The 23,559-nt window shown below is 36.1% G+C and overlaps 5 protein-coding genes and 1 long non-coding RNA gene across 10 annotated transcripts in view; 3 read left to right on the forward strand and 3 right to left on the reverse strand.

Moving 5' to 3' along the window:
• Positions 1-23,559, reverse strand: part of LOC124329250 — a 409,843-nt gene that overhangs the window by 348,281 nt on the left and 38,003 nt on the right. The window lies entirely within an intron of this gene.
• On the reverse strand, positions 258-4,466 carry LOC124329014 (sorting nexin-13-like). The gene is made up of 17 exons (XM_046787921.1): positions 4,222-4,466; positions 4,044-4,149; positions 3,759-3,967; positions 3,468-3,700; positions 3,237-3,406; positions 3,065-3,178; positions 2,866-2,995; positions 2,624-2,797; positions 2,330-2,511; positions 2,113-2,235; positions 1,784-2,048; positions 1,563-1,705; positions 1,272-1,487; positions 1,067-1,210; positions 793-1,007; positions 623-735; positions 258-560 (listed from the first exon to the last, which is right to left on the reverse strand). Exons 1-17 carry the CDS (start codon positions 4,326-4,328, stop codon positions 370-372), a joined length of 2,835 nt encoding a protein of 944 aa, XP_046643877.1. The 5' UTR covers positions 4,329-4,466; the 3' UTR covers positions 258-369.
• LOC124329030 (DNA ligase 1-like) lies at positions 4,619-8,692 on the forward strand. Its single transcript, XM_046787954.1, has 16 exons — positions 4,619-4,704; positions 4,766-4,858; positions 5,007-5,111; positions 5,181-5,279; positions 5,343-5,548; positions 5,640-5,788; positions 5,846-5,981; positions 6,050-6,209; positions 6,317-6,655; positions 6,868-7,312; positions 7,389-7,575; positions 7,660-7,778; positions 7,854-7,970; positions 8,083-8,172; positions 8,244-8,444; positions 8,505-8,692. Exons 1-16 carry the CDS (start codon positions 4,676-4,678, stop codon positions 8,577-8,579), a joined length of 2,550 nt encoding a protein of 849 aa, XP_046643910.1. The 5' UTR covers positions 4,619-4,675; the 3' UTR covers positions 8,580-8,692.
• Positions 9,468-10,135, reverse strand: LOC124329234 (acyl-CoA-binding domain-containing protein 7-like). Its single transcript, XM_046788296.1, has 3 exons — positions 10,012-10,135; positions 9,826-9,940; positions 9,468-9,759 (listed from the first exon to the last, which is right to left on the reverse strand). Exons 1-3 carry the CDS (start codon positions 10,024-10,026, stop codon positions 9,623-9,625), a joined length of 267 nt encoding a protein of 88 aa, XP_046644252.1. The 5' UTR covers positions 10,027-10,135; the 3' UTR covers positions 9,468-9,622.
• Positions 11,286-15,515, forward strand: LOC124329103 (tripartite motif-containing protein 2-like). Of its 4 annotated transcripts, none has more exons than XM_046788101.1 (11): positions 11,286-11,987; positions 12,227-12,316; positions 12,396-12,526; positions 12,703-12,945; positions 13,657-13,981; positions 14,058-14,222; positions 14,324-14,486; positions 14,565-14,684; positions 14,813-15,024; positions 15,087-15,227; positions 15,293-15,515. In XM_046788101.1, the coding sequence occupies exons 4-11, from the start codon at positions 12,758-12,760 to the stop codon at positions 15,467-15,469; spliced, it is 1,491 nt and encodes a 496-aa protein (XP_046644057.1). In that variant the 5' UTR covers positions 11,286-11,987; positions 12,227-12,316; positions 12,396-12,526; positions 12,703-12,757; the 3' UTR covers positions 15,470-15,515. The 4 variants fall into 4 exon arrangements, with proteins under 4 accessions (XP_046644057.1, XP_046644058.1, XP_046644060.1 ...); XM_046788102.1 differs by having other exon boundaries at positions 11,286-11,559; positions 11,619-11,987; positions 12,227-12,526; XM_046788104.1 differs by lacking the exon at positions 12,396-12,526.
• Positions 16,987-23,502, forward strand: LOC124328991 (vigilin-like). 2 transcript variants are annotated; one of them, XM_046787866.1, is made up of 21 exons: positions 16,987-17,093; positions 17,161-17,232; positions 17,496-17,760; positions 17,834-17,990; positions 18,056-18,274; positions 18,344-18,591; positions 18,644-18,817; positions 18,939-19,094; positions 19,160-19,325; positions 19,393-19,649; positions 19,706-19,843; positions 19,906-20,100; positions 20,176-20,444; positions 20,508-20,691; positions 20,780-20,939; positions 21,010-21,297; positions 21,378-21,536; positions 21,602-21,747; positions 21,835-21,973; positions 22,062-22,336; positions 22,405-23,502. In XM_046787866.1, the coding sequence occupies exons 3-21, from the start codon at positions 17,542-17,544 to the stop codon at positions 22,675-22,677; spliced, it is 3,822 nt and encodes a 1,273-aa protein (XP_046643822.1). In that variant the 5' UTR covers positions 16,987-17,093; positions 17,161-17,232; positions 17,496-17,541; the 3' UTR covers positions 22,678-23,502. The 2 variants fall into 2 exon arrangements, with proteins under 2 accessions (XP_046643822.1, XP_046643823.1); XM_046787867.1 differs by having other exon boundaries at positions 17,054-17,232.

A 23,559-nucleotide genomic window follows, 5' to 3' on the forward strand; every position in this document is an offset into this window, starting at 1 on the left:
GAAGTAAAGACCGCGATGATCGTCATAAGGCTGAAAGGAATTGAGATTCGAGAAAACTATGTTTGACCTTACCGCTAGGGGCAGGTCGTATGCTTTTGGAACATTTTTCAGCTATTTCAATTAAATTCTATGCGCGATCGTGATATAAGTTGGTTTCCGCCTTCATTTAAACAAATTTTTAATACAAATTAGAACTAATTATTGCCACAACAGTACACGATCATATGATTAATACCTTTTATTTAAAGTTATTTATGTTGAGGTATATGAAAGTGTATGACGTTATTTACGAAAATGACTGATTAGAGGAAGAGGGAAACTAAGACGCCAAAGAGTAATAAACTAATAAATGGAAATTATCTGAACATTCTAATGGGAGGTTTCCACATACAATTTCTCAAACAGTTCATCTATGTTACTTTCAGGAAAGAGGACATCAATCACTCCTTCAAAAATTACGAAAAGTAATCTTCGATTCAGAATAGGATTCTGAAGTAGCTCAAATATACGTAGAACACCTTCTCGCGTAGTTTCACTGCCTATGAGGTGTTTGATTTCATCTTGATGAACAATTAAAAGCAAGTTAATTACTATGCGCAATAAATAGATGGAATTCTCATACCTGAAAACAGGGATAAAAGAGACATTTTAGCAGCGACCCGAGTTCGCATTTTAGTGGCCTCATCCCGGGATGGGCGAGGCATAGCGGGTACTCCGTTTGGCCAACACGAATTTCTATAATGGTTTAAGTACTAATAAGAGAAGTAAAAAATTCAATTTTGTCACACCTACTTGATCACTTGAATTAACTCCGCAACTTGTTCTGGAGACGTAGCAGTGACCACATAATCTACGATCTTCTGATTGAAAACGTCTCCAAACATCGCTCGCAAAATTTCGCGGAGCACGTAAAACACTCTTTTTCTCAACCACTGGTTACGGGTTTGCAAATCGAAAATCTCATCCATCAGGATTAAAAGTATTCTTAAAGGTAACTGGTCATCTCCCTTTAAAAGGTGAAAGTTAAAAACGTTTTATTCATGTTATAAGTACTAAAAAAACTCACATATAATGGAATTCCTGATGAGGTTTGCATACTATCTAAATTTTCTTCACTATTGCTGCTCTCCCTTAGGCTTGACGACTCAGATCGAACCACTTTCGTTACAGTTCTCATAGAACTTACCAAAGGGTTCATCAGACTATCCACCTATATAATTAAAATCTTGATGCAATACATTTTTTTTTCTTCAAATAAATGTAAAACATACCTTGCGAGATATCATTCCCTTGCTGTGTTCGTAGGAACCGCGATCAAAGAACTGAAGTAGAAAATCCTTTATGCCAGGATTTGTTCTTAGGAACTCCGGCTTCAACAACTTACTCAGATACTCATTAAGCAAATACTGCCTCCGCTCCAAAAATAATTTATCCATGTTGTTGAATGCCCGTTTGGCCGGAAATGAAAATTCTTTCATTACTCTAAACTGCATCCATCATCATGAATAATCAGAAATAAGAATCAAGCGGATTCAACCTACACGGACAGTTCAATTACTTACTCGCTCTTCTAGTCTAATATGAAAATCGTGAAAATCGGAGTATCGCCGATACACAACCCAAGAATCAATTTCTTTAGATCCTAATGACTTTACGACAGTAACAGAATATACTGCGTGCGAAGATATACCATCTTTAACGACTCCTAAAATAAAAAAAAAGAAAGGGAAACTAAATAGCTACTTGAACTTAATTACTAAATGAAACTAGTATTGCTTAATACCTTTTTGACAAATCGATGCGCTCAAAGTGTAATCAACACTTGTAGACTCGTCATTCGTGCATGCAGCAATATCACTTCGATATTTTTCTTTTCCCTCCAAATCGACTAACAAACCAGAGGAATTTGATTCATATGTATTTTGATCGTCGAGCGATCGTAAATCTTCATCGTCACTTTTTGATGCCTCTTTCAACATATCAAGTTCAGCCAACATTCTAATGTATCCGATACTTTTCCGGAAAGAAGGCATAAACCGTTCATCTTTCTAAAGTTAATTCAAATTCAAAATGAACCCATTTGAGCGTAAATAATAATAAGAAAACAATTACTTCTATTTTGCAAATTATAGCTGACTTAGCTTCGTCAAACCAGGTGTCAACAGGAGCTTCATTTTTTAGGTTGTAGAGCAATCGTCGAACAACGACGTCGTCAATTTGCAGACGAGTAGAAACCTAAATTTAAAAAAAAAAACGAAAAAAAAAACGGAAGATATTGCAGTAAAATTAAGGAAAAATTTTTAAAGTCGAAAAACTGTAGTAACAATACATTATCAGCGAAATACTGGGAAAAAATGCTCATTGCAGATTCCTGCAAACTCATTAAAATTTGTCCAGGTGAATTTTGCTCCGAGATATTGTAACGCTGTTTAAAATGATTGTATTCGGTTTTAACAAGAAATCCTTCAAGCTGCAACTGAGAAATCTGTTGGTTAGCACCAATTTTCCACCCTGTATGGATAATCAATCAAAAGATAAATGTAATTAATAGTTTTGCGGATAATTAAATGTAATTAGTAGTTTTGCGGTTTTTAGGTTCAGAAAATGCAAATGAACAAATCACCTTCCACATTTAGAAGAAAGAAAATATATGCTTGTGATTTAAGAACAGTCATAAAATCCAACAGGTAAGAAAGTGCTACACTATTTTTCAGGATGAAGTCTAATGGAAGTTGATATACGGCATTTCCATCATGGCTGGTGAGATACTCTTTCCAATAGGACTGTGTATGATAACCTGAAATGATAAACAAGTATTTTAAAAAATGCGCAGGCCAGTATTATTAAACTAAATTTAAAAAATACCGATGGCATTGTGCTCACTTCCTTCATTTAATTCACGAATATGGTTTCCTATTAGTCGATTAACAAACAATAAACTACTTAGTTTTCTTTTAATGAAGATATCGTCTTCTCCTCCAAAATCGTGTGACCTCTGGACGTACATTATTATAATTTAAATAAGTTGAGTTTCTAGTTAAGTACAAAATATATAATATTTAACCATTATCGCAATTTCTTTGGTCAGTAGTTGTTGGGACGCATCTAATTCTGAAAAATTTTCCGTGCAGCGTATCACGGACAGGAAAGAATCACTTGTTATTTGACAATTTTTACACTATAAGGGTAAAACTGATTACAAAAGGAAACTAAGAATTTCAGTAATAAAATCGTACCAGCCAAATCACAGTTTGATTAATGTAGTCCGGATCTGAAAGCAGGTCGAACAGTGGAATGATAATTTCACCTGCTAGTATCTGGGAAGAGAGCAAGTTCAGTGGGCGACAGTTTAATTCTTCCTTTCCAAGTAGTTGAAGTAAGAAATCAGAAAGGATTTTTAAGCACTCTTTAAATATGAAAAAAAAATTAATTAAAAAGCCAATTCATTATTAATCAATATCGTCAACCTTTTTCATAAGAAGGATCCATTGAAATTCTTTTTCTTGAATTTTTTTTGGTACCAGATCTTTCAAGTTCAAAAAAAGTAGCGACAAGATTTTGATTCATGCCTTTTGCAGAATCCTCATTACTAGTCTTTTGGTTTAATCTGTTTTTTGCCTCGCGATATGTACGTATGTGAGCAATCACACTGTCGAAAAATCTTGTAGTAAGAAAAGGAAGCCAATCAACTTCTTTGCATCTATGTGAAGAAAAATATAACAAAACAAGTAATTGTGTCAAATGAAATACTTTGATACCTATTGGATGCATTGATTGCTATTTTTTGCAAAAAATGTTTTGATTCAAACAGGAACTCTGTTTCTTTTGTTACTAAACTGTACCAGTTTTCAACATAGTCTCGTATGATGTATTGGAACACATCTTGCACAGCATCATCAATTATACTTGAGCCAGAAAGTCTTTTATCCACACTTGTTTTATTATCTCCAGCTGACTGTTTAGTTGACTAAAATGAATCAATCAATAATTATTAGTAAAATTTAATAATTTCATTCTGTCTTTTTTATTGACTGTTATACTACCATTTTAAGCAAGCTTTGTGATGCTGTTGTACATTGAATGTTGAAGACATCCAACAAGTCTGTAGAAACTATTGATTGGGTCTCATTAAAAAAACCAACGAAAAAACTGTAAATTCATCAAGGGTTGTAAGTGTTGGATTATGAGACTGAATGAACATTTGGTATATATTATAAAAACCTTGCTAATAGGAAGATGAAGAAAACTGTGGTAGAAAGAGCAGTATTTAAACCCATCATTACTGCAATAAAAACTACTGCAACTATTCCTATTCGATGTGATTTCATCTTTCATGTATCTAGTATTGAAACTCAATTATTTCCAAAACACTGTAATTTTGGATCATTTACAGAATCGAAAGATAAAACAAACAACGGTAATGCCAAAAACTAGATACATGACAGGAGTTCTTCTATTTATTACAACATGCATCTACTAAACCAGCTAAAACTAAACAAGCAAATGCTCATTAGCTGTTGCTGCACTATAAAAGGCTAACCAACACGGATGAGGGTGTATTTTACAACTTTGTCATCAGATGGGTCTGGAGTCTGGACTCCTCCAATAGGGGCAACCTTTTGTTTTTTGTAGATCTAGGCGCGAAAAATAGACAACACAATTCATCAACGGAAAAATGGATGGTCAAGGACAGCGTCTAATAACGTAAAAATTTTGTTAATACATTGGATAAATTTTGTTTATTACCTCTGAAGTTCGTGGATAGGTCTTTTTTTTGTAAGCCACGTGCAACGTCTGTTAAGCAAGAAGTAAAAGAGGAAAATATTGAAAAGAAGAGTACTGACGACACATCGTCACCGTGAGTAGCAACAAACAAAAACTATGATTTTCAGATTGTTGAGATGCAATGCCACAAAAGAAATTATTTTCAACTTTAGTAGATTGTGCACTGTAGATCATTTATGTGTCAACCAAAAACCCAAAACCTTATTTTTGCAATTCATTAGGGAAAAAAACAGTTCTTTACCAGACAAGCCAGCAGTTCAAAGTGCTAAGAAGAAAGTAATAAAGAAACTTGACAGTGATGATGAGGAACCTGTTTCTCAGAAAAAGTAATGAGCACTGTAGATCATTTATGTGTTAAACAAAAACTCAAAACCTTATTTTTTGCAATTCTTTAGAGAAAAAAACAGTCCTTTACCAGACAAGCCAGTTCAAAGTGCTAAGAAGAAAGTAAAGAAACTTGAAAGTGACGATGAGGAACCTGTTTCTCGGAAAAAGTATAATGAGCATTCCAGTATCAAACCCACATTTTCATTTATTATCTTACTTATACTTATTAGGAGAAGAAAGTGTGCAGTTAGTAGCAGCAGTGAAGATTCAGAACCAGATAGTGCGATTGAGAAACCGGCTGTGCTTAAAAAAGCAGATATTTTTTTGAAAAGTGTGAAATCCCCAACTAAATCTTCAAAATTACCTTCCAGTAATGAAACTCCTCTCAATGGGAAACTTGAAATTAAAAAATCTAATGTGTCACCAACCACCAAAGGTTTGATATAACAATAAGACATATATTACAGAAAAGGTGTTCATGGTGTTACCTAAATATAACTGTTTTAATGCTAATTTTTTTTATTCAGATGCACATGATTCAAAAGATGGTGTAACTGAATTGTTGAATCCTGATTCATATAATCCTGGGAAACAAAACTATCATCCTATTCAAGATGCAACATGGAAAAAGGGAGAAAATGTCCCTTACATGGTTCTTGCTAAAACACTGGAATTAGTAATTAAAAATTAACAATGTCTACATTATACCTTATTTAATGGAAATGTTTACCAGATTGAAGAAACCAGTTCCAGGTTAAAAATGATAGAGATTTTAGCTAACTATTTCCGAAGTGTTTTCCTGTTGTCACCAGATGATTTACTATGTTCTGTTTACCTGTGTTTAAATCAGTTAGCCCCTGCATACATGGGTAAGTCCAGAATAAAATCAAAAATAATTTTTTATACCACGATATATATTTTGATTAATGATTTGCAGGCATAGAACTTGGTGTAGGAGAAGGCATAATAGTTAAAGCAATTGCACAAGCTACTGGAAGAGCAACAGATAAAGTTAAATCTGATGTTGCTACTAAAGGGGATGTTGGGTTGGTAGCAGAGGCATCCAAAGGCACACAGAGGACTCTTTCTATGTTTAAGTAATGCGTTTTTTTTTTTTTTTTTTTTTTTTAATTTCAAACTCATATAATATGTTAATTATTTATTTGGCTTGATTATATCAATGTGTTATTATTTATGTTTACAGACCAGTGAGTTTAACTGTGAAAAGCGTTTTCACTAAATTAACAGAAGTAGCCGTGATGACTGGAAATAGTTCTCAAACAAAGAAAGTTGATAAGATTCATGGAATACTCGTTGCTGCAAAGCAATTAGAATCACGTTTTATTACCCGATCGCTTGCTGGAAAACTTCGTATTGGGTTAGCTGAACAATCAGTACTTCAAGCTTTAGCTTTTGCAGCTACGGCAACTCCTCCGAACCAATCTACACCGCCTACCCAGTTGAATTGTTTTGCGGGACTTAGTAGCGAAACCATTAAAGCAAAAGTGGAAGCTTCGGCAGTTATTTTGAAGACAGCATATTGGTAAATATTGGCTCCAGATCTCATTTTATATTTTCTGGAAATGTTTCAGAAATAATTTAATTAAATCTGAGATCGGTATTAAGTTACTACATTTACTCGCGCCTGTTGTTAAGTGTTGTTCTTCGTTATAAGAGAAACAGTGTAAATAATGGAACATTTTTCTTTTTGTAATATCAAGTATGTACATAACTCAATAATTTTCTTTCTTGCAGCCAATGCCCTAGCTACGATCAAATTATTCCAGTTCTCTTACGCGAAGGTGTAGAAGCGCTTCCGCTACACTGTACACTAACTCCGGGTGTTCCACTAAAACCCATGTTAGCGTGTCCCACACGAGGAGTCGGAGAAGTATTACAGAAATTTGAATCTACCAAGTTTACTTGCGAATGGAAATATGATGGAGAAAGAGCTCAGATACATCTTCTCGAGAACGGGGAAATCAGAATTTACAGCAGAAACCAGGAAAATAACACTTCCAAATATCCAGACATAATCAGTCGCTTTCAATCGTGGATTGAACCATCAGCTTCAGTCCGTTCAGCTATTTTGGATACCGAAGCTGTAGCGTGGGATACAGACAAGAAACAAATTCTTCCATTTCAAATACTTTCAACAAGAAAACGAAAGGATGCTGTGGAAGCTGACATCAAAGTCCAAGTAAAATATTTCGATATGTTTAACAAAAGCAACCATTTCCCTACCTTTTCGTTCATTCATATTTAATTCTTAACAGGTTTGCGTTTATGCGTTTGATTTGCTCTATTTAAATGGGGAATCTCTCGTTACAATGCCGTTAATAGAACGCCGACAAAGGCTTTGGAATAGTTTCCACAAAGTTGACGGCCAGTTTGGCTTTGCCACCAGCAGAGATCCTCAAACAGTCGAGGAGATTGAGGAATTTTTGGACGAGTCATTGAAAGGTGATATCTAATTTTTTTTTCTTTTCTAATCAAGATCGCCACGGTAAAATATTGCTTGTTTTCTCTCTGCCTCTTTTACAATAGGCAATTGCGAAGGGTTAATGGTAAAGGGATTAGTCAAGGACGCAACTTACGAAATTGCCAAAAGATCGAAAAACTGGTTAAAATTAAAGAAAGACTATTTGGACGGCATAGGCGATACGGTAAGTGAACACATGATTTTTTTCCTTACGGTTACGCTGGTATTCTAAATAATTTTAATGGGTTCTGTTGAATAGATTGATGCTGTAGTAATTGGTGGATATTTAGGTAGAGGCAAGCGCACTGGTCTCTACGGAGGATTTTTATTGGCATGCTACGATGAATCTAATGAAGAATATCAGTCTCTTTGTAAAGTAAGTGCATTTCTGATGTGATTTTCCGGTAATTTAATACCGCTTCTTTTTATCGTGTATATTCTACTTTTTGTAATTCTGTTGATTTTCTTGTATGGTTTATGTATAACAGATAGGTACCGGTTTTAGCGATGAAGACTTTCAAGCCCATAGTGATTTCTTGAAAAATCATAAAATTCCAAAACCAAAGCCTTATTTTAGGGTATGATCCATTTCTTACTTCCGAACTGCATAAGATAAATGTTTTTCATTGTTTGATTTTAACTTTTTTAGTTCGACCCAAGCTTGTCTCCCGATGATTGGTTTGAACCTGTTCAAGTGTGGGAAATCAAATGTGCCGACTTGTCAATTTCGCCCGTACATCGGGCCGCCACCGGAATCGTTGATCCGGTTAAAGGAATTTCTTTGAGATTTCCTCGTTTTATCAGAATCAGGCCAGACAAGAATCCTGAAAATGCTACTTCATCAGAACAGGTCTCATAACTGAAAGCACATTTCTAGCTCAATTCTAATAGTAAAGTTTATTATTTATAGATTGCTGACCTATATAACAGCCAAGAGCAGGTTAAAAATAAGAAAACTGATGATGATGAAGAGGGTTTCTACTAAATCCGACTTTCACACTGATTTACTATTGATGTGCCTCTGCATGGTGATGTTTCTTTCAGTTGATTTAACATAAATCATTAATTGAAATAAATACCATTATTAAAAATTATCATTTGATTTTATTTATAGTATTTAAAAAAAAAAACTGACTTTTTAACTTCTTTTGTAAGCAGCATACTTATATAATTTTGAATGAAACATTACGATGGATGCGTGTCATACATCAGCCCCGGTTTTGAAATGGCACAAATGTCGTAATAAACTAATCTTTCATAGAGCCGACTGAGTGACAGATTATTTTACGTTTTTATGGTTTCATAACACGAACTCTATATTCCCTGATTTCTCTGTTAGGCACCTTGGGCCACTAGAATACGCCAAGAAAATTTTCACGGTGACCTTTTGTTTTCTCCAATCTGCTACTTGACGCCGTTATGTTCTTTCAATATTATCAACATTTCTGAATGGGAAGTGAGTAGTTGGGGTCGGGTTATTCGAGAGTAGCAGTTAAATCAGAGTAGCCTAATGTTACCTAGTGGAGCAGTAGTTGGAGGAAGCAGCATTACTAGCATGTACTAGTGGAAAGGACACATAGAACCGGAAAACCACCTAGTTATTTAGCGTTGAAGGCCGTTCGGTGCAAAGACTAAATTCAACAGACACAAGAAAATTCCGGGAAACAGAAAAGTGCGAAACAAAAAATGTTTTAACTTGAATAACAGTGGAAAACAACATGTGTCCATTCTTTTTGACATCTCAATGGAATTTGTTGGATTTGAATGATACACATTCAGACATCCTTTATTATTGTTCATTAGATACATTAACATCTACTTTTGAGAGCACAAGAAGTGCACTTAGTTAAATTGATCAAATATTATGAGCAAATTTCATTCTTACTGATGTGTAATTAAAAAAATCATCAGCAATAACAGAACTGGGCATAAAACGTGAAAGAAAAAAAATGTAAATGTAGCCTCACATGGATGAGTGCTATAAATAGGATTGAAGATTTTTCCCTTTTTGTATGACTAATATATGTCTTAAGCACTATACTTTGCTACTATTTCTTCTGCTTTCACAACATAAGCTTCCTTGGCAGCATCACAGGACATGCCTTTTTTTGACTCCCAAGAATCCCATTTTGCTTTACCTTTGAAGTCCAACATACCAGGTCGTGCTAAATGGTGAAAAATAATGTGAGATTTAAATAATTTGATGAAAAACCGGTTGATAAAATACTAACCAACATTAACATCTCCAACAGTGGCTTGTTTGTACAAGGCATAAATTTCTTTTAACTCTTCATCTGTAGGTCTTGCAGTCAATGCCTTAATATCCTCGGCAGCTTTATTAAATTTCTACCATGAAAATCAAAAGAGAATTTCAATAAGAACACTCATTAATTCAATACAATACATTCAATACTTACTTGATCTAGAGACATTTTCGTACCGTCTGGGAAAAAACTGCACTTGTTAATTAGCAGATGTACAGCAGAACAGCTAGTCTAGCATGTCCCTTGCGGTTTGCTTTCCATGTGACCATGTTGACATGTGTTAAAAAATACTCTTACAAACATTTTATGCATTACAAATAATCAGAAAGAGTTACTAAAATTTATAAAATGTTTTATCAACATTAACTTTATCAAATTATTCTTAAGTTTTTCAACTTATAATAAATGAATACATTTTTTATTTTGATATGTGGCAACGTTGGTATAATGTTGCTCAGTACCTCCCCGCTAGAGTCTTTTTAGGCTTTTCTGCCAGGCGTAAAAGTCGTCTGGTTCCTACGTTCGTCTCTTAAACGTCAAGTCTACTCAAATATGGTAAAATATCCTAAAATATCTTGAACATCTTTTAAAGTTTCTAAATTATATGTACACTAAAATGTTACTTAGTGCTTCACAGTGTTTGATAAGTCGAGTCATTCGTATTTGTGCATTTGTTTTTTTTATAGGCAAAGCGTACTAAGAAGGTCGGAATTGTGGGAAAGTACGGAACCCGTTATGGTGCCTCTTTGCGTAAAATGGTGAAGAAAATGGAAATTACCCAACACGCGAAATACACCTGCAGTTTCTGTGGAAAGGTATGATTGAGTTAATCGATGTTGATTCAAGTGGTGTTACAACAACTTTTATTTTCAGGATGCCATGAAGCGTACCTGTGTTGGAATTTGGTCTTGCAAAAGGTGTCATCGAACAGTTGCTGGAGGAGCCTGGGTATACTCCACAACAGCTGCAGCCACAGTTCGCTCTGCAGTCAGGCGATTGAGAGAATTGAAAGAGCAGTAAATTCTGTAAGAACATTTGCCCATCTCTCAATTCTTAAATACAAGATTTGTGGCTTCAGATGTTTGTATTACTTTTAAACCTAACTTTTACTATCAAGTCTTTTGTTTACCAAGAAATTTCAGTCTCCTGAATACTGTCAAATGGTTTAGACATGAGTTTTGATTAAGATGAATCTGAGTTGTCAACTTTGTGTAGTTCAACTGTTAATGTTTTCAAGGTGAGGTTGGTACACAAGCAAGTTGTGATACAACAGGAAGTTTTCAGTTGGTCACTTCATGTGGTATACATAATTTGGGATGTTGTGAGGTTCATTAAATAATGAAATTTATTTTAATGAGCTATATTAAATCTAATAGTAGGATTGATACATAGTTACCCAACCTAGAATGCTCAACTTGAATTTCGCGGCGGATGTCAATCATCGCGATTCTTCTTAAGACAGGGAGATTTGAAGATATGTTGTATTAACATTATGTGTTAAAGGAAGAATTAATTTGAGGGCAGGGGAAATGTCAAAGCATTGGTTTCATTAATTAGATCTAGCTGACGATGTAAACGCGCACGCGTCGGAGGAACATCGACTGCAGTAGAGATTTCAGAAGCTCGACTAACGTTTGACGTTGACAGTTCAAGAAGCATTATGCCTCATGGTTAGCAATGTTTTAGGAATTTTATTCACCAGTAAGTGCGAATTCATTGATGTCGCCGATACAATTTTAACTGATTATATATTAAACAAGAAAACTCTAGATTACCAAGTTTTAAATATCTACAATTGAAATCTTCAGAGAAACGGAAAAGAAGAACGAAAGTGTAATTGGTGTACATAGCCATTCGTTCATGCTAATGTTAAAAGTGGGTACGACGACGATAGTTTTTTTCTTAGCATTGCATCTTTTTGGATTACTAATCTGTGAAGAGAATAAGAAAAGTCTTTCATGGTAATGAGCATTCAGTATTCCACTTGACAATCAACCATGTTGAACGTGCTCTCTAGCCTCCAAATTATCTTCAGTGAACGGAACCCCCGGAAATGGTTTCACAAGTTCAGTGGTACGGAACCCTCCTTTACATCGGGATGCTAGAATCTTACGTATCCTATCCTACAGGTGCTAGTTCTGTTTCTTTGTTGGTTTTGTTTTATTTCGGCGTATATCCTGTGCAGGTGCCTATCACGAGAAATGAAATAGGCAGCTGCACAAAGGAAAATAATACAAGTACCAAGAGTTCGTGCCAAAAAGCATCAGCTAATCATCAATTGAGACAACATATCACTAGAGAGAAAAATATGCTAAGCTGGAAAATATTCGTAATATTTTTATTATTCCACTTCCTGCTTCTGATTCAGGCTTACTGCACACTGGCTGCTGAAACCCCGAGGCGATCGCTGTCATGTTGCCGACTCGAGCAGAACGGATTCTTCCATTTCGAAGCGTTGGTATAACTTTCGACACTTTTTACTATTTCCTAACGCAGCTGGAGTTTTTCAGTTTCTACTTCCCTCCCTTGGCTTCTAGACGTGCTGACTCGCTAGTGAAACAACATAACGATACACTACATTCAATGATTTCAGTTTTATCGCAGTATTTTCCCCAGGCTGCTTTCAGTTCTTTCGTAATAAGAGCTCCAATTTGCGCTAATTTCAGGGGTGAGTTTATTTGTGCATGCGCCCTAAAATGTCCTTAGCGGACTTTTAGAGATGTGTGGCGATCGTTATTGCTTAACTATTTTCTCTTAGAACTAATTACAGCCGATTTCACAATCTGTTTAAATGAAAAATGATGGCCATATCGTTTCTAATTTGTTTTTCTTTTACTCGTTTAGGTTAACACAACAAAGAGATCTGCTAACTGAACTGAACTGCAAAACTTTTTAAAAAATGATTCAAGATCCGCTCACAGTGGAGCTCTCCGGAAAATTACTGGAAAACACCAAAAGCGGAATTGTGGGTCAAAAGTATTCGATCATCATTACGATCAAGAACTCGCCAAGCGATCATCCCCATATTGAACACGGTATACAGGTGCCTTGCGTCACAGTTCGTGGCCCTTTACGCGAATATTCTCGGTAATTTCGTATTAATCTTATGTGAAATTCAAATTCCTTCGAAATCCTCCGCTCCCTCGCCCTCCTAACTTGCGACTATGTTCGTACAGATCCGCCGTACAGTATTTGTAGTCCTTTACAGTATAGAAAAGAACCCCCTGCCTATACTACGCAAGGTGTATGTAAATTAACATATTCAGAATGCTTTATGGGTAAAACTATCATTTGGCATTTTTTAAAAAGTATTATTAAAATTAAATGGAATTAGAATGGAGCTAGATTCAATTTGACAAAAACATTACAGCATTCTAATTTTGTTCGACACTATCTTCGATCACTTCTGATCTATTCCATTCTACTCAATATTAGCTTTTTTCCACACTATAACTTGTAACGCTGGAATATTCTGCTTGGAGGGTTTGTTACTCGCCGCGTCGGGGTTCCCGGACCCTTGCCTAATAAGGTCGGAGGTCTCGACCCCACATCCTCGGCGGGCTGACCCCAACGTTTCTTTTTCGTGCAAGTAGCAATAATCTGGGAAGAATTTCCACTTTTATTTCTAACTCACGCGAATGAAAGCATCCGGTACTATCTGCAAAATAGCAGACGTGCTCAGCAGTTCTAGTTCAATTCTAACAGTTCGATTGTAATTAGATTGAAATGTAGCATCATTTGTCAGTAAGACTGTGTATCCAAAACAATAAGAGTTTATACTGTTTCCTTACTTTTCAGTTTGTATGAAGAAGATACGCCTGGAATTCAATTAACCGATTTCCCTCAGCCTGAGAATTCAGGAAACAACTCGTGTAATTCTATCAACCTTATGTCGTGCCCGCTGCACCATTTGGTAAATAATGGCAGTAAAGGTAGTTTGCGACCACGGTCAGCCATCGCAAATAAACAGCTGCCTAAACCTGTACTTCAGATAACCTTTACTGTCCGACAAGTTGGTGATTGCATCTTTGAAACAGTCTTGTCATTCCCTCAAATTGGTAGATATGAAATCCAAGTCGTTCTAGAGAACAGTATCCCTATTATTGCTGACGGTCCACTGAAGGTAAGAATTTGAATTGTCTTAACCTATTTAAAAAAAAAAATCTAAATGAATAATCGTATATTGTTCTACTGTGCAGGTCGATATCTTCCATCCCAGTATTCGAAAAAAATCTTTGGGGGATTTGTTGCGAAGTTCTTCACCGCAAGCTTCACTCAAAGACGTTCCTCTGGAAGATTCTGTTGATCTCATAAGCCGAATTGGATGTCGAGGTCGAGCCAAGGGACAATTCAGTAATCCACAAGTCAGTTAATGAGCACTAATATCCACTAATATCTTAATTTAACCGCTGTAAAAAAAAACATTCAATTATGTCCAATGAATTCAATTATTCGTTTTTGGTAGGACATAGTTGCGTTTCCAGGAAGAATTTTGGCCACGGATTCCAATAACCAATGTGTTCAAGTATTCAACGTGAAAAAAAATGATAACGATTTGCAGTTTGGTTGTCTCGGGCGTTTAGCAATCGATCGCGGTCGGCTATTAGGCCAGATACAAAGACCGACGGGTAATATCCAATATTTCGTCTCTGATTTTTGAATCATAGCGGAAATTTTAATATTTATTTAAAAAAATACAAATCCAGGTATTGCTTCAATGCCAGAAAAAGATCAATTTATTGTTGCCGATTACGAAAATCGTTGGATGTCTGTTTTCGAGATGAAGGGGAAATTTGTATCTCGATTTGGAATGGGCAAACTCCAAGGTACATTTTTTAAGTTAATTATATATATTTCTAATTTTCTCATGGTAGATTACACAGTATTTTCTTATGTTTGTCCTCATTTTATTTGACTATCCAATGAGATGAATTACACCAATTTGTTTGATCAGGTCCTAAAGGTGTAGCCGTAGATGGAAAGGGAAAAATTTATGTAGTTGATAACAAGGCATCAGCAATTTGTGTTTTCTCGACCAATGGGCGTTTTGTTGGCCGATTTGGATCCCGCGGTGTCGGGGAAGATCACTTGGCGGGTCCTCACTTTATCGGAATCAACAGCTTTGGTCATTCTGTTGTTTCAGATTTTCACAACCACGCAGTTAAGGTACTGATCCAGTTAATTCACAGAATGTTTCATGATTTAATTCACGCAAAAAAAAATTCTAGGTATTTGATTCCACCGGTCAATATTTGTACAGTTTTGGTTGCAATGGCGAGGAAGATGGCCAGTTTAATGCTCCAACGGGAGTTGCAATCGACCCTTTTGACAATATTTTAGTTGGTGACTGGGGAAATTCCCGTGTACAGGTATTGTTTTTCTAGTTTTCCATTTTTGAAGAATTTCACATCTACTTCTTGAAAATGTACATAAGGTGTTCGATCGCCAAGGAACCTTTTTACAGTGCATCAACACTTCTTCTGACCCTTTATATGGTCCTCAGGGACTCAGTCTCTGTGACGGAATGCTCTACGTTGCTGATTCAGGAAATCACTGTATTAAAGTCTACAGGTATGACAATTTCGTCACAAACGTTCTGCAAGTAGAATGAATGAAACAAATTTTCTGAAAAAAAAATATTCCCCCTGTTTAATTAATTTAAGGTTTGTGTAAGGCGTGACGTGAAATAAATTTTTTCTGAAATTTGAAGTTTCTTCTTAATATACTTTTTAAAAAAGCAATTTTTTGAGTACTTAGTGTAGGTGTATCATCAGTCATTCGAGATCATGTAAAATTTACTACTTTACCACTTTTTAAAAGATGCATTAAATTAATTGAGGGTTTTCACATTAAAAAAAAAGGCGGGTTATAAGTTTTTTACAGACGGATTTCATCTTTTCAACGTTGCCATTTTTAGTAATATGGAAATTACCGAAACATTGCGGATGTAGTCTTAATTCCTGTTTAAAATTTGATTCAAAATTAATAATTGAATTATTCAATGCATTAGCCAAGAATAAACTGCCTGATTTGTTTAAAATTGTTTCGCATTCAATCAGGAAGCATGCGACGTTGACAACAAACGTCCAATTGTCCCATTTTCGTCTGATGGGATTTACAACGAAAAAAAAACGACTGATCTAATTTTTTAACACTCGCTATTTTTTTCCTCGTCGAATCTTGTAAATTTCATACCTGCCCATCGGTTTGAAAAATAAAAACGTCATTCACGCCGACGCCTCACGACTGAACGCAACCGGCAACCAGTCATTCACCACGCGTGTTTTAGTCCTCCCAAACCCCCATCTATCGGTACAAGTGGTCAAAGCTGACACAACCTGATAGCTGTTTTACAGGTACTGGAGATATCAATTACTTTTTAAAATGAAAAATGAAATCAAGGAATGGGACTTGGGAGTGGGGAGAGCGGTTCGAGTTGTTTATTTATTTCTACCGATTATTCTAAAATTTGCTTTCAAACAAGCGCCATGTTTAAGTCAGTAAACGAATTTCTCCAAAATTGAAACAACTCATTTAAATATTATCTGTTAAATATTCCGGGTGGATTAAAAAATCAAACGTTCAAAACATTTAACCAGTTTAACAGTTAAGTTTTTCACACTTTTAGCTACGCTGGAATAAATTTTTTCGTAGGGTTTTACAAACTAACGAAAAATATTGATACTAATCAAGCTAATACAAAAATGTCACCAACAGTTAGTTTTAAAAAAAACTAAAATGACTGTAGCACTGTACTATATTAAGGTGAACAGCGAGCGATGATTTATATTTTGAAAGTAGTCCGGAAACTAGTTGAAGTTGCAAATACGGTGTAACTTCATGTCTCAAATAAAATAGCCAAATAAGATTTGAAGTAACCAGTTCGAAATTTTAAAAGGCATGGTCTTGAACAGTGGTGAATTGTAGACAGTCGCCAATTTAAAAACATATATTTTGCATAATATAAAAATAATAATTGCGTTACTAAGTAGGATTTTATAAGCAAAACAGTAGGCCATTATTTCTTAATAGTTAATAATTGTGAATTAGTTTTTTTTAGTTTAATAATTTTCTCCTAGTAGCCACTAACATATTTCAAAAATGTAATGGGATTCAACCTGGCAATGTCTTAAGATCGGTACACGTCATTGCCTGCTGCCACGTCTCAACTTAGTTATTGTCGCGGCGGAAAGCGGTTCTTAGTTGATTCCGGGTTGCGTGCGAAGCGGATACATGTACGTGGAAAGCAAAGTTGATAATACTTTTCGTTTTCAAGTTCATTGCTATTGTGTCAATTTTCAGAATAACCATAATTCTGGCCATCACGTTCAGATTTCCTCTTTGATTTGACCCGGTTCGTGGAAACGCAGTACAGTAAGTCTTTTCGTTTCAACATAATTATTTTGCGTACTCATGTCACACAGAATGGATTTTTCATATTTAATAAAAGTATGACTGAAAATGATTAACGACAAACGTTATTCAAATCCAAATGATGGAACTTGAATTATCTGCTCATCCTAAATTTTTAGTTTGCAGTATGGTACAGACTAAAAGTGTTCAATATGACTGTGTGTGATAGTCGTGTTTACCCGTCATGTTCCTATATTTGATTGTTCATCATTATTGCTTTATAGTTGTACTGTAACGATTTGGACCTCCAAAAGACTACGAGAGAAGAAAATGGACCCTACAATCCCATCTGCATCCAGCCCTGACCCCAAGAGTCAGAATGATGACACGTCAAGCTTTGGTTTGGGAAGTTCATCTTTGCCTCCATCTGCAATGACCTATGATGATATTTTCCCTGGTTTACCTGAAACTGCTATTGGTACCCGTACTGATTGCACCATAGGAAAGTGGAACAACAAGTTGCGTGTGGGATCGCGCAATGTAACCCAAGTAATAATCACACTTATTTTATATCATAGCTTCCCCTAAGTATATTGTAGTATTAACACCTTGTTTTTTTTAGGTGTTCCATATTCCACCAGAAGAACGTCGTGTTGATGCTTCAAATAAATTTGGTGAAGGAGATTTGCTGAAAACATGTGCTGACATCATGCAATCCACTGGGGCAACAATTGAAACATCATATGCTAAGGATCAGTCATTGACATTTGTTGTTATTGGTAATTAATAACTTCTCAAATTGTAATCCTTAATGTTAGATATAATATTTACGTCTTGGTTTTAGGTAAGCAAGATTCTGTATTGGAAGCCAAACGAGAAATCTTGAAACGGTTCCAGACTCAGTCTTCATCCGCTGTTGAAATCCCCAAGGAATACCATGGTTTTATTCTTGGTAAAGGTGGTGTGAAGCTTAAAGAACTTGAAAAACAAACTGCCACCAAAATTACCATTCCGAAAGAAACTGAATCCTCTGGAAGAATTGTTGTTTCCGGACCCAAAGAAGGTATGTTTTTATTGTTGTGGCATTTAATAGAGGTTAAACTATTATTTTATTATTATTACTATTTTTCAGGTATTGAAAAGGCTCTCCATGAAATTCAGATGATATCCGATGAGCGCTCGAAACAGGCTTATGAAAGGCTAGAGATACCAAAAGTTTTTCATCCCTTCATTACTGGAGCGCACAACGAGAAAATTAAAGCATTTACCGAAGGATCTGGAGTTAAAGTTAACATTCCTCCTTTAAGTGTCCAAAAAGACGAAATATCAATTGCTGGAGAGAGGGATGGTGTACTTAAAGTGAAACTTGCAATCATTCAGGTAATAGCTCGATACTTTTCTCTCCGTGTGTTCGTTCTAATGATTTTTATAGATTTATGAGGAAATGAAACGAAAATGTGCCACAGTCAGCGTTGAAGTGCGTAAATCTCAGCACAAATACGTAATTGGTCCTAAGGGTGCTGGCATAGCTGAAATTTTGCAAGAAAGTGGTGTCAGTGTTGAAATGCCTCCAACGGATTCGGATAAAGAAACAATCACTCTGAGGGTAATTGAACTTTAATTTTGGTCGATTTCTGTTTTTTATTTAGTTTTTATTTAGTATCTGCCTTGTCTCAACGACTTAGTTGAAAAAGTTTATGATATTAATTTTTAATGTGTTGATGTAGGGTCCCCAAGAGAAGCTTGGTATTGCTTTGACTAAAGTTTATGAAAAGGCTAACTCGGTTTGCACAGCTGAAATTTTGGCCCCTTCTTGGATTCATCGACATATTATTGGCAAAAAGGGAGCTGGTATTCGAGCTATTACTCAAGACTACCCAAAGGTATTTTTTTAAATTATTATTCTCAACTTTTTGCGCTTGAGAAAATAAATTTTATGTTACTCTAGGTCCATGTTGAGATGGAAGATAAGGCGGATAAAATTATTGTAGAAGGACCTGTTGAAGAAGTGGAAAGGGTCCGTGTTGCATTACTCGCTAACGTTGAAGATTTGCTCAGCAAGCTTACTTTCGCCGATATTGTTATCGATCCTAAGTACCACAAACATATCATTGGTAGGAATATCCGAAATGTTGGTTACTGATGTGACAAGTTTATTTTAATCTAATGATATTACTTTAGGAAAGGGAGGATCGAACGTAAATCGTTTAAAAGATGAAACAGGCGTGACAATTAATATCCCAGATGAACGATCATCTACTATTCGCATCGAGGGTACTCCGTTTGGTGTTGAACAAGCCAAAGCCGAACTTTTGGAGTTGGTCACCAAAATGGAAAATGAAAGAGAAAAGGATATTTTGATTGAACATCGATTTCATAAGAATATTATTGGCGCGAAAGGCGAGAAAATTCGCGAAATTCGCGATATGTTTCATCAGGTAAAGTAAGATAATATATTCACTTGAAATAATCTTAACATATTATCATTTTTAAGGTGCAAGTCACATTTCCTGATTCTTCTGAAAAGAGCGACGTGGTGAAAATTCGAGGACCTAAACAAGATGTTGATGCTACTTATAAATATATGCAGAAATTATATAAAGAATTACTAGAGTCTTCCTATTCAGTAAAGGTATTACTGATGAAAAGTTGACCTTGGTTTTATCGTTGCTAACCCGTGTATTTATTACGTAGGTACCTATCTATAAGGAGTTCCACAAGAATGTTATTGGCAAAGGAGGTGCAAATATTCGCAAAATTCGTGAAGAAACAAGTACTCGGATTGATTTACCTCCTGAGGGTTCAGAGTCCGACATGATTGTTATTACCGGACGTAGTGAGGATGTTGAGAAAGCCCGAGATCGAATTCTCAAAATTCAGAGCGAATTGGTATGTTTTTATAGTTCCGTGTTTGTGCTGAAATTAATTGTTTGTTTTTTTTTTGTTCGACTGTAAATTAATTAGGTGAGTATAATCTCCGAAGACGTTGAAATTCCTGCTAAATACCACCAGTCTTTCATTGGTGCTGGTGGGAAATTAATACAGTCCATCATGGAAGACTGTGGAGGTGTTCAGATCAAGTTTCCACCCTCCGAAAGCGGTTCGAATAAAGTTTTAATTCGTGGTCCTAAAGAAGAAGTGGAAAAGGCGAAAAAAACTTTAATAGAAATGAGCAATGAGAAAAATCTGACTGGCTACACAGAAACGATTCGCTCTAAAGCTGAACATCACAGGTATTTACCATAACTCTCTTTCATAGTGCAAGCCTCAATCTGTTTATTGGTGTTGTTTAATAGATTTTTGATCGGGAGAAATGGTTCTAATATCCGGAAAATTCGCGAGTTGACTGGGGCTCGTATTGTTTTCCCTTCAGATTCGGAAGCTAACAATACGAAAGAGCGTGATATCATTACAATCGTTGGTCGGGAAGATGCAGTGAAAAAGGCCCGCGAAGAATTAGAAAATCGAATCAAGGAACTTGTAAGTGAAAATATCCGTTTGTTGACAAAGCTGTGTGTTGTACATTATTCTATAAACAGAGTGGTATAATCATTATTTACTTTTGCAGGATAGCGTAGTGGAATTGGATATGCATGTTGATCCCAAGTATCACCGGCACTTCGTTGCCCGGCGTGGTGAACTGCTGCATGAGATTTCTGATCAATACGGTGGGGTAACTGTTTCATTTCCTCGGTCTGGTGTTGATTCAGATCGTGTTGTTCTCAAAGGTATGTATTTTTACCCAAGTTCTGTCAATTAAACAAAAAACAATTATTGTAATAAATCGTGTTTATTCAGGTGCCAAAGAATGTGTTGAAGCTGCCAAACAGCGCATTGAAGAGATTGTTAATGATCTTGAACAGCAAGTCACAATCGATTGTACGATTCCTCAGAAATTCCATCGCACAATAATGGGTTCTAAAGGAATGCGTGTTCAACAAATAACAACAGAATTTGATGTCAAGATCAAGTTTCCAGAGAAAAGCATCGTTGATCCAGAAGTTGATCATATCAATGGGCAACAAGTGGACGGGGAAGCAGTAATTGATGACAGTCCTAAGCCGTGCGATATCATTCGCATTACAGGTAATTCAGAAAAATACACTAATTTCCCAATTGTGAACAACAAAAATATATCTTAAATGTGTGTGTGTGATATTATTTAGGTCGTCAGGATAGGTGTCAAGCAGCGAAAGACGCTTTGACTGCTTTGGTACCAGTCACGGCTGAAGTTGCCGTTCCTTACGATTTGCATCGCTATATCATCGGTCAAAAAGGAAAAGATGTCCGTGAGATGATGACCACTTTTGACGTGAATATCAAGAGTAAATATAATGATAACTTTTGATTGACAGCATTCGTAGATAACAACAAACATTTGTTTATTTAGTACCTTCGGCTGAACAACAAAGTGACATCATTCAAATCTCTGGCCCTGTTGCAAAAGTAGAAGCTGCTCGTCAGGCTCTTTTGAATCGTGTGGTTGAACTGGAAAAAGAACGAGAAGATCGAGTTTTGAGGAGTTTTGCTGTCCACGTATGTGTGCTTTGCTACTTAATATTGATCAAAACATGATTGTGATGCATTAGATTTAATATTCCTGTTTTAATACCTGTCTTCCAGGTTGAAGTACCTCCCGAGTATCACTCGAAAATCATCGGTAAAAAGGGAGCAGTCATTTCCAAATTAAGAGATGATTTCCAGGTCAATATTACAATGCCTAAACCTGAAGATTCCAACCCACAGCTAATAACTATTAAAGGTAATGAAATCCGAAATGGCGACATAATATATGAGAAAATTTACTTAATAATGACTAATCTTACAATTCCTCAATTAAAAAATCTCAGGCTATGAAGATAACGCGAATCTTGCCAAAGAAGCTATTCTTAAAATGGTTCAAGACCTAGACGATCTTATTAAACAAGATCTACCAATTGATCAGCGCGTACACTCACGTTTAATTGGTCGTCGTGGCCGTAACATCCGCCAGGTTATGGATCAATACAAGGTCGAGATTCGCTTCCCAATTGAAGGAGGTAACCCTGATGTGGTCACTATTATCGGTCCCGAAGGAAAAGTTCAAGAGTGTGCAGATTACCTGTTGAACCTTGTCGAGGAATACGTAAGTTTGGTTGATTCATTTAGAATGATTTGAATTGTATTTCTTAAAAACATTATACTCTTTTCTAGATGCAAGATATCGATGACAACGATTCATCACAGCAGTATCTGAGGTCTTCTAAACCAGAAGGACATTTCAATCAGCGCAATCCGGGGCAGACTGGTTTTATTGTAGCTGGTGCTCCTTGGGAGCAGCAGCCACAAGGGCAACAGTATCAAGGGCAACAGCGAACGGCAGTTATAGCTCCTAACACAGCTAGTAATGAAGAGTTTCCATCATTTGGGGAATCTGGAACTAACGCTTCATCTGGTGGTGCACCACTCTGGGGACCGAGGCGTTAAACATTTTTTCGCTTCAATCTTGACGAGTTAGGGTTCGCGAAGAATCCTGAAAGTGGGCCTTTTTCAACCCTGTCCAAAATCGTATCCCTCATTCATGTCCATTACTTTGATAAATGCTAGATGTATGTAGTATTGCTTCGGTAGATGGGGTCTTCACCGTTCCACACGAATGACCTGCAGCCTTTTCTCTGACCCGTCACTATAAAAGTTATATTCTCAAGCTGATGGAAGTCGTTATCATAATCTAACCTTTTCCTGGGTACCGTGGAAGCAGATATTTTTTTGTTTCATGTTAATTTGCCTGTGGGTTAGCAGAGATGCTGCTTTGCTCGTAAAATTATATAATAGTTCTCTTTATTGAAATATGAAGAGTACTTTTCAGGAGAAGTAGGATTTTTCTGCGTGGACCACGTTGCCTTAAATCGCGTCTTATTGGTTGGCTTGAATTTGAGGGACTTGCATCGTTCAATGTAAGACGGCGTTTTCGGAAGTGAATGCGGCGTTTTCATATGTCTGTTACGGGATTGGGATTGGGATATATTCTGACTGCTGGTTGAACAGTTGGTTAGAACCAGAATATCAGCTAGCTAATCATCGTTCTCCTTAGCCTCCTCCCCTCCCCCAAAAAATCATCTATAGTCCAACGTTTATTGGATTTCACTTGTTTAGTTTGACACCTATTGTAATAGTGAGCAGTTGACGAATATTCCTTTAGACTTAAGGCATGTTCTGAAACAGTGGCTATACTGCAAAGATTGTTACGGACTTATTACTTTACGGTGACAGTTCTATACGCTGAAGTTGAATACACTTTCAAAAAAGGGAGTTCATGAAATTCGTATTAATTTTCATTGTGCTAAAATTGTTAAACAAGATTTAGTA

Source organism: Daphnia pulicaria, chromosome 3 (assembly GCF_021234035.1).
Source record: "Daphnia pulicaria isolate SC F1-1A chromosome 3, SC_F0-13Bv2, whole genome shotgun sequence".
NCBI lineage: Eukaryota > Metazoa > Arthropoda > Branchiopoda > Diplostraca > Daphniidae > Daphnia > Daphnia pulicaria.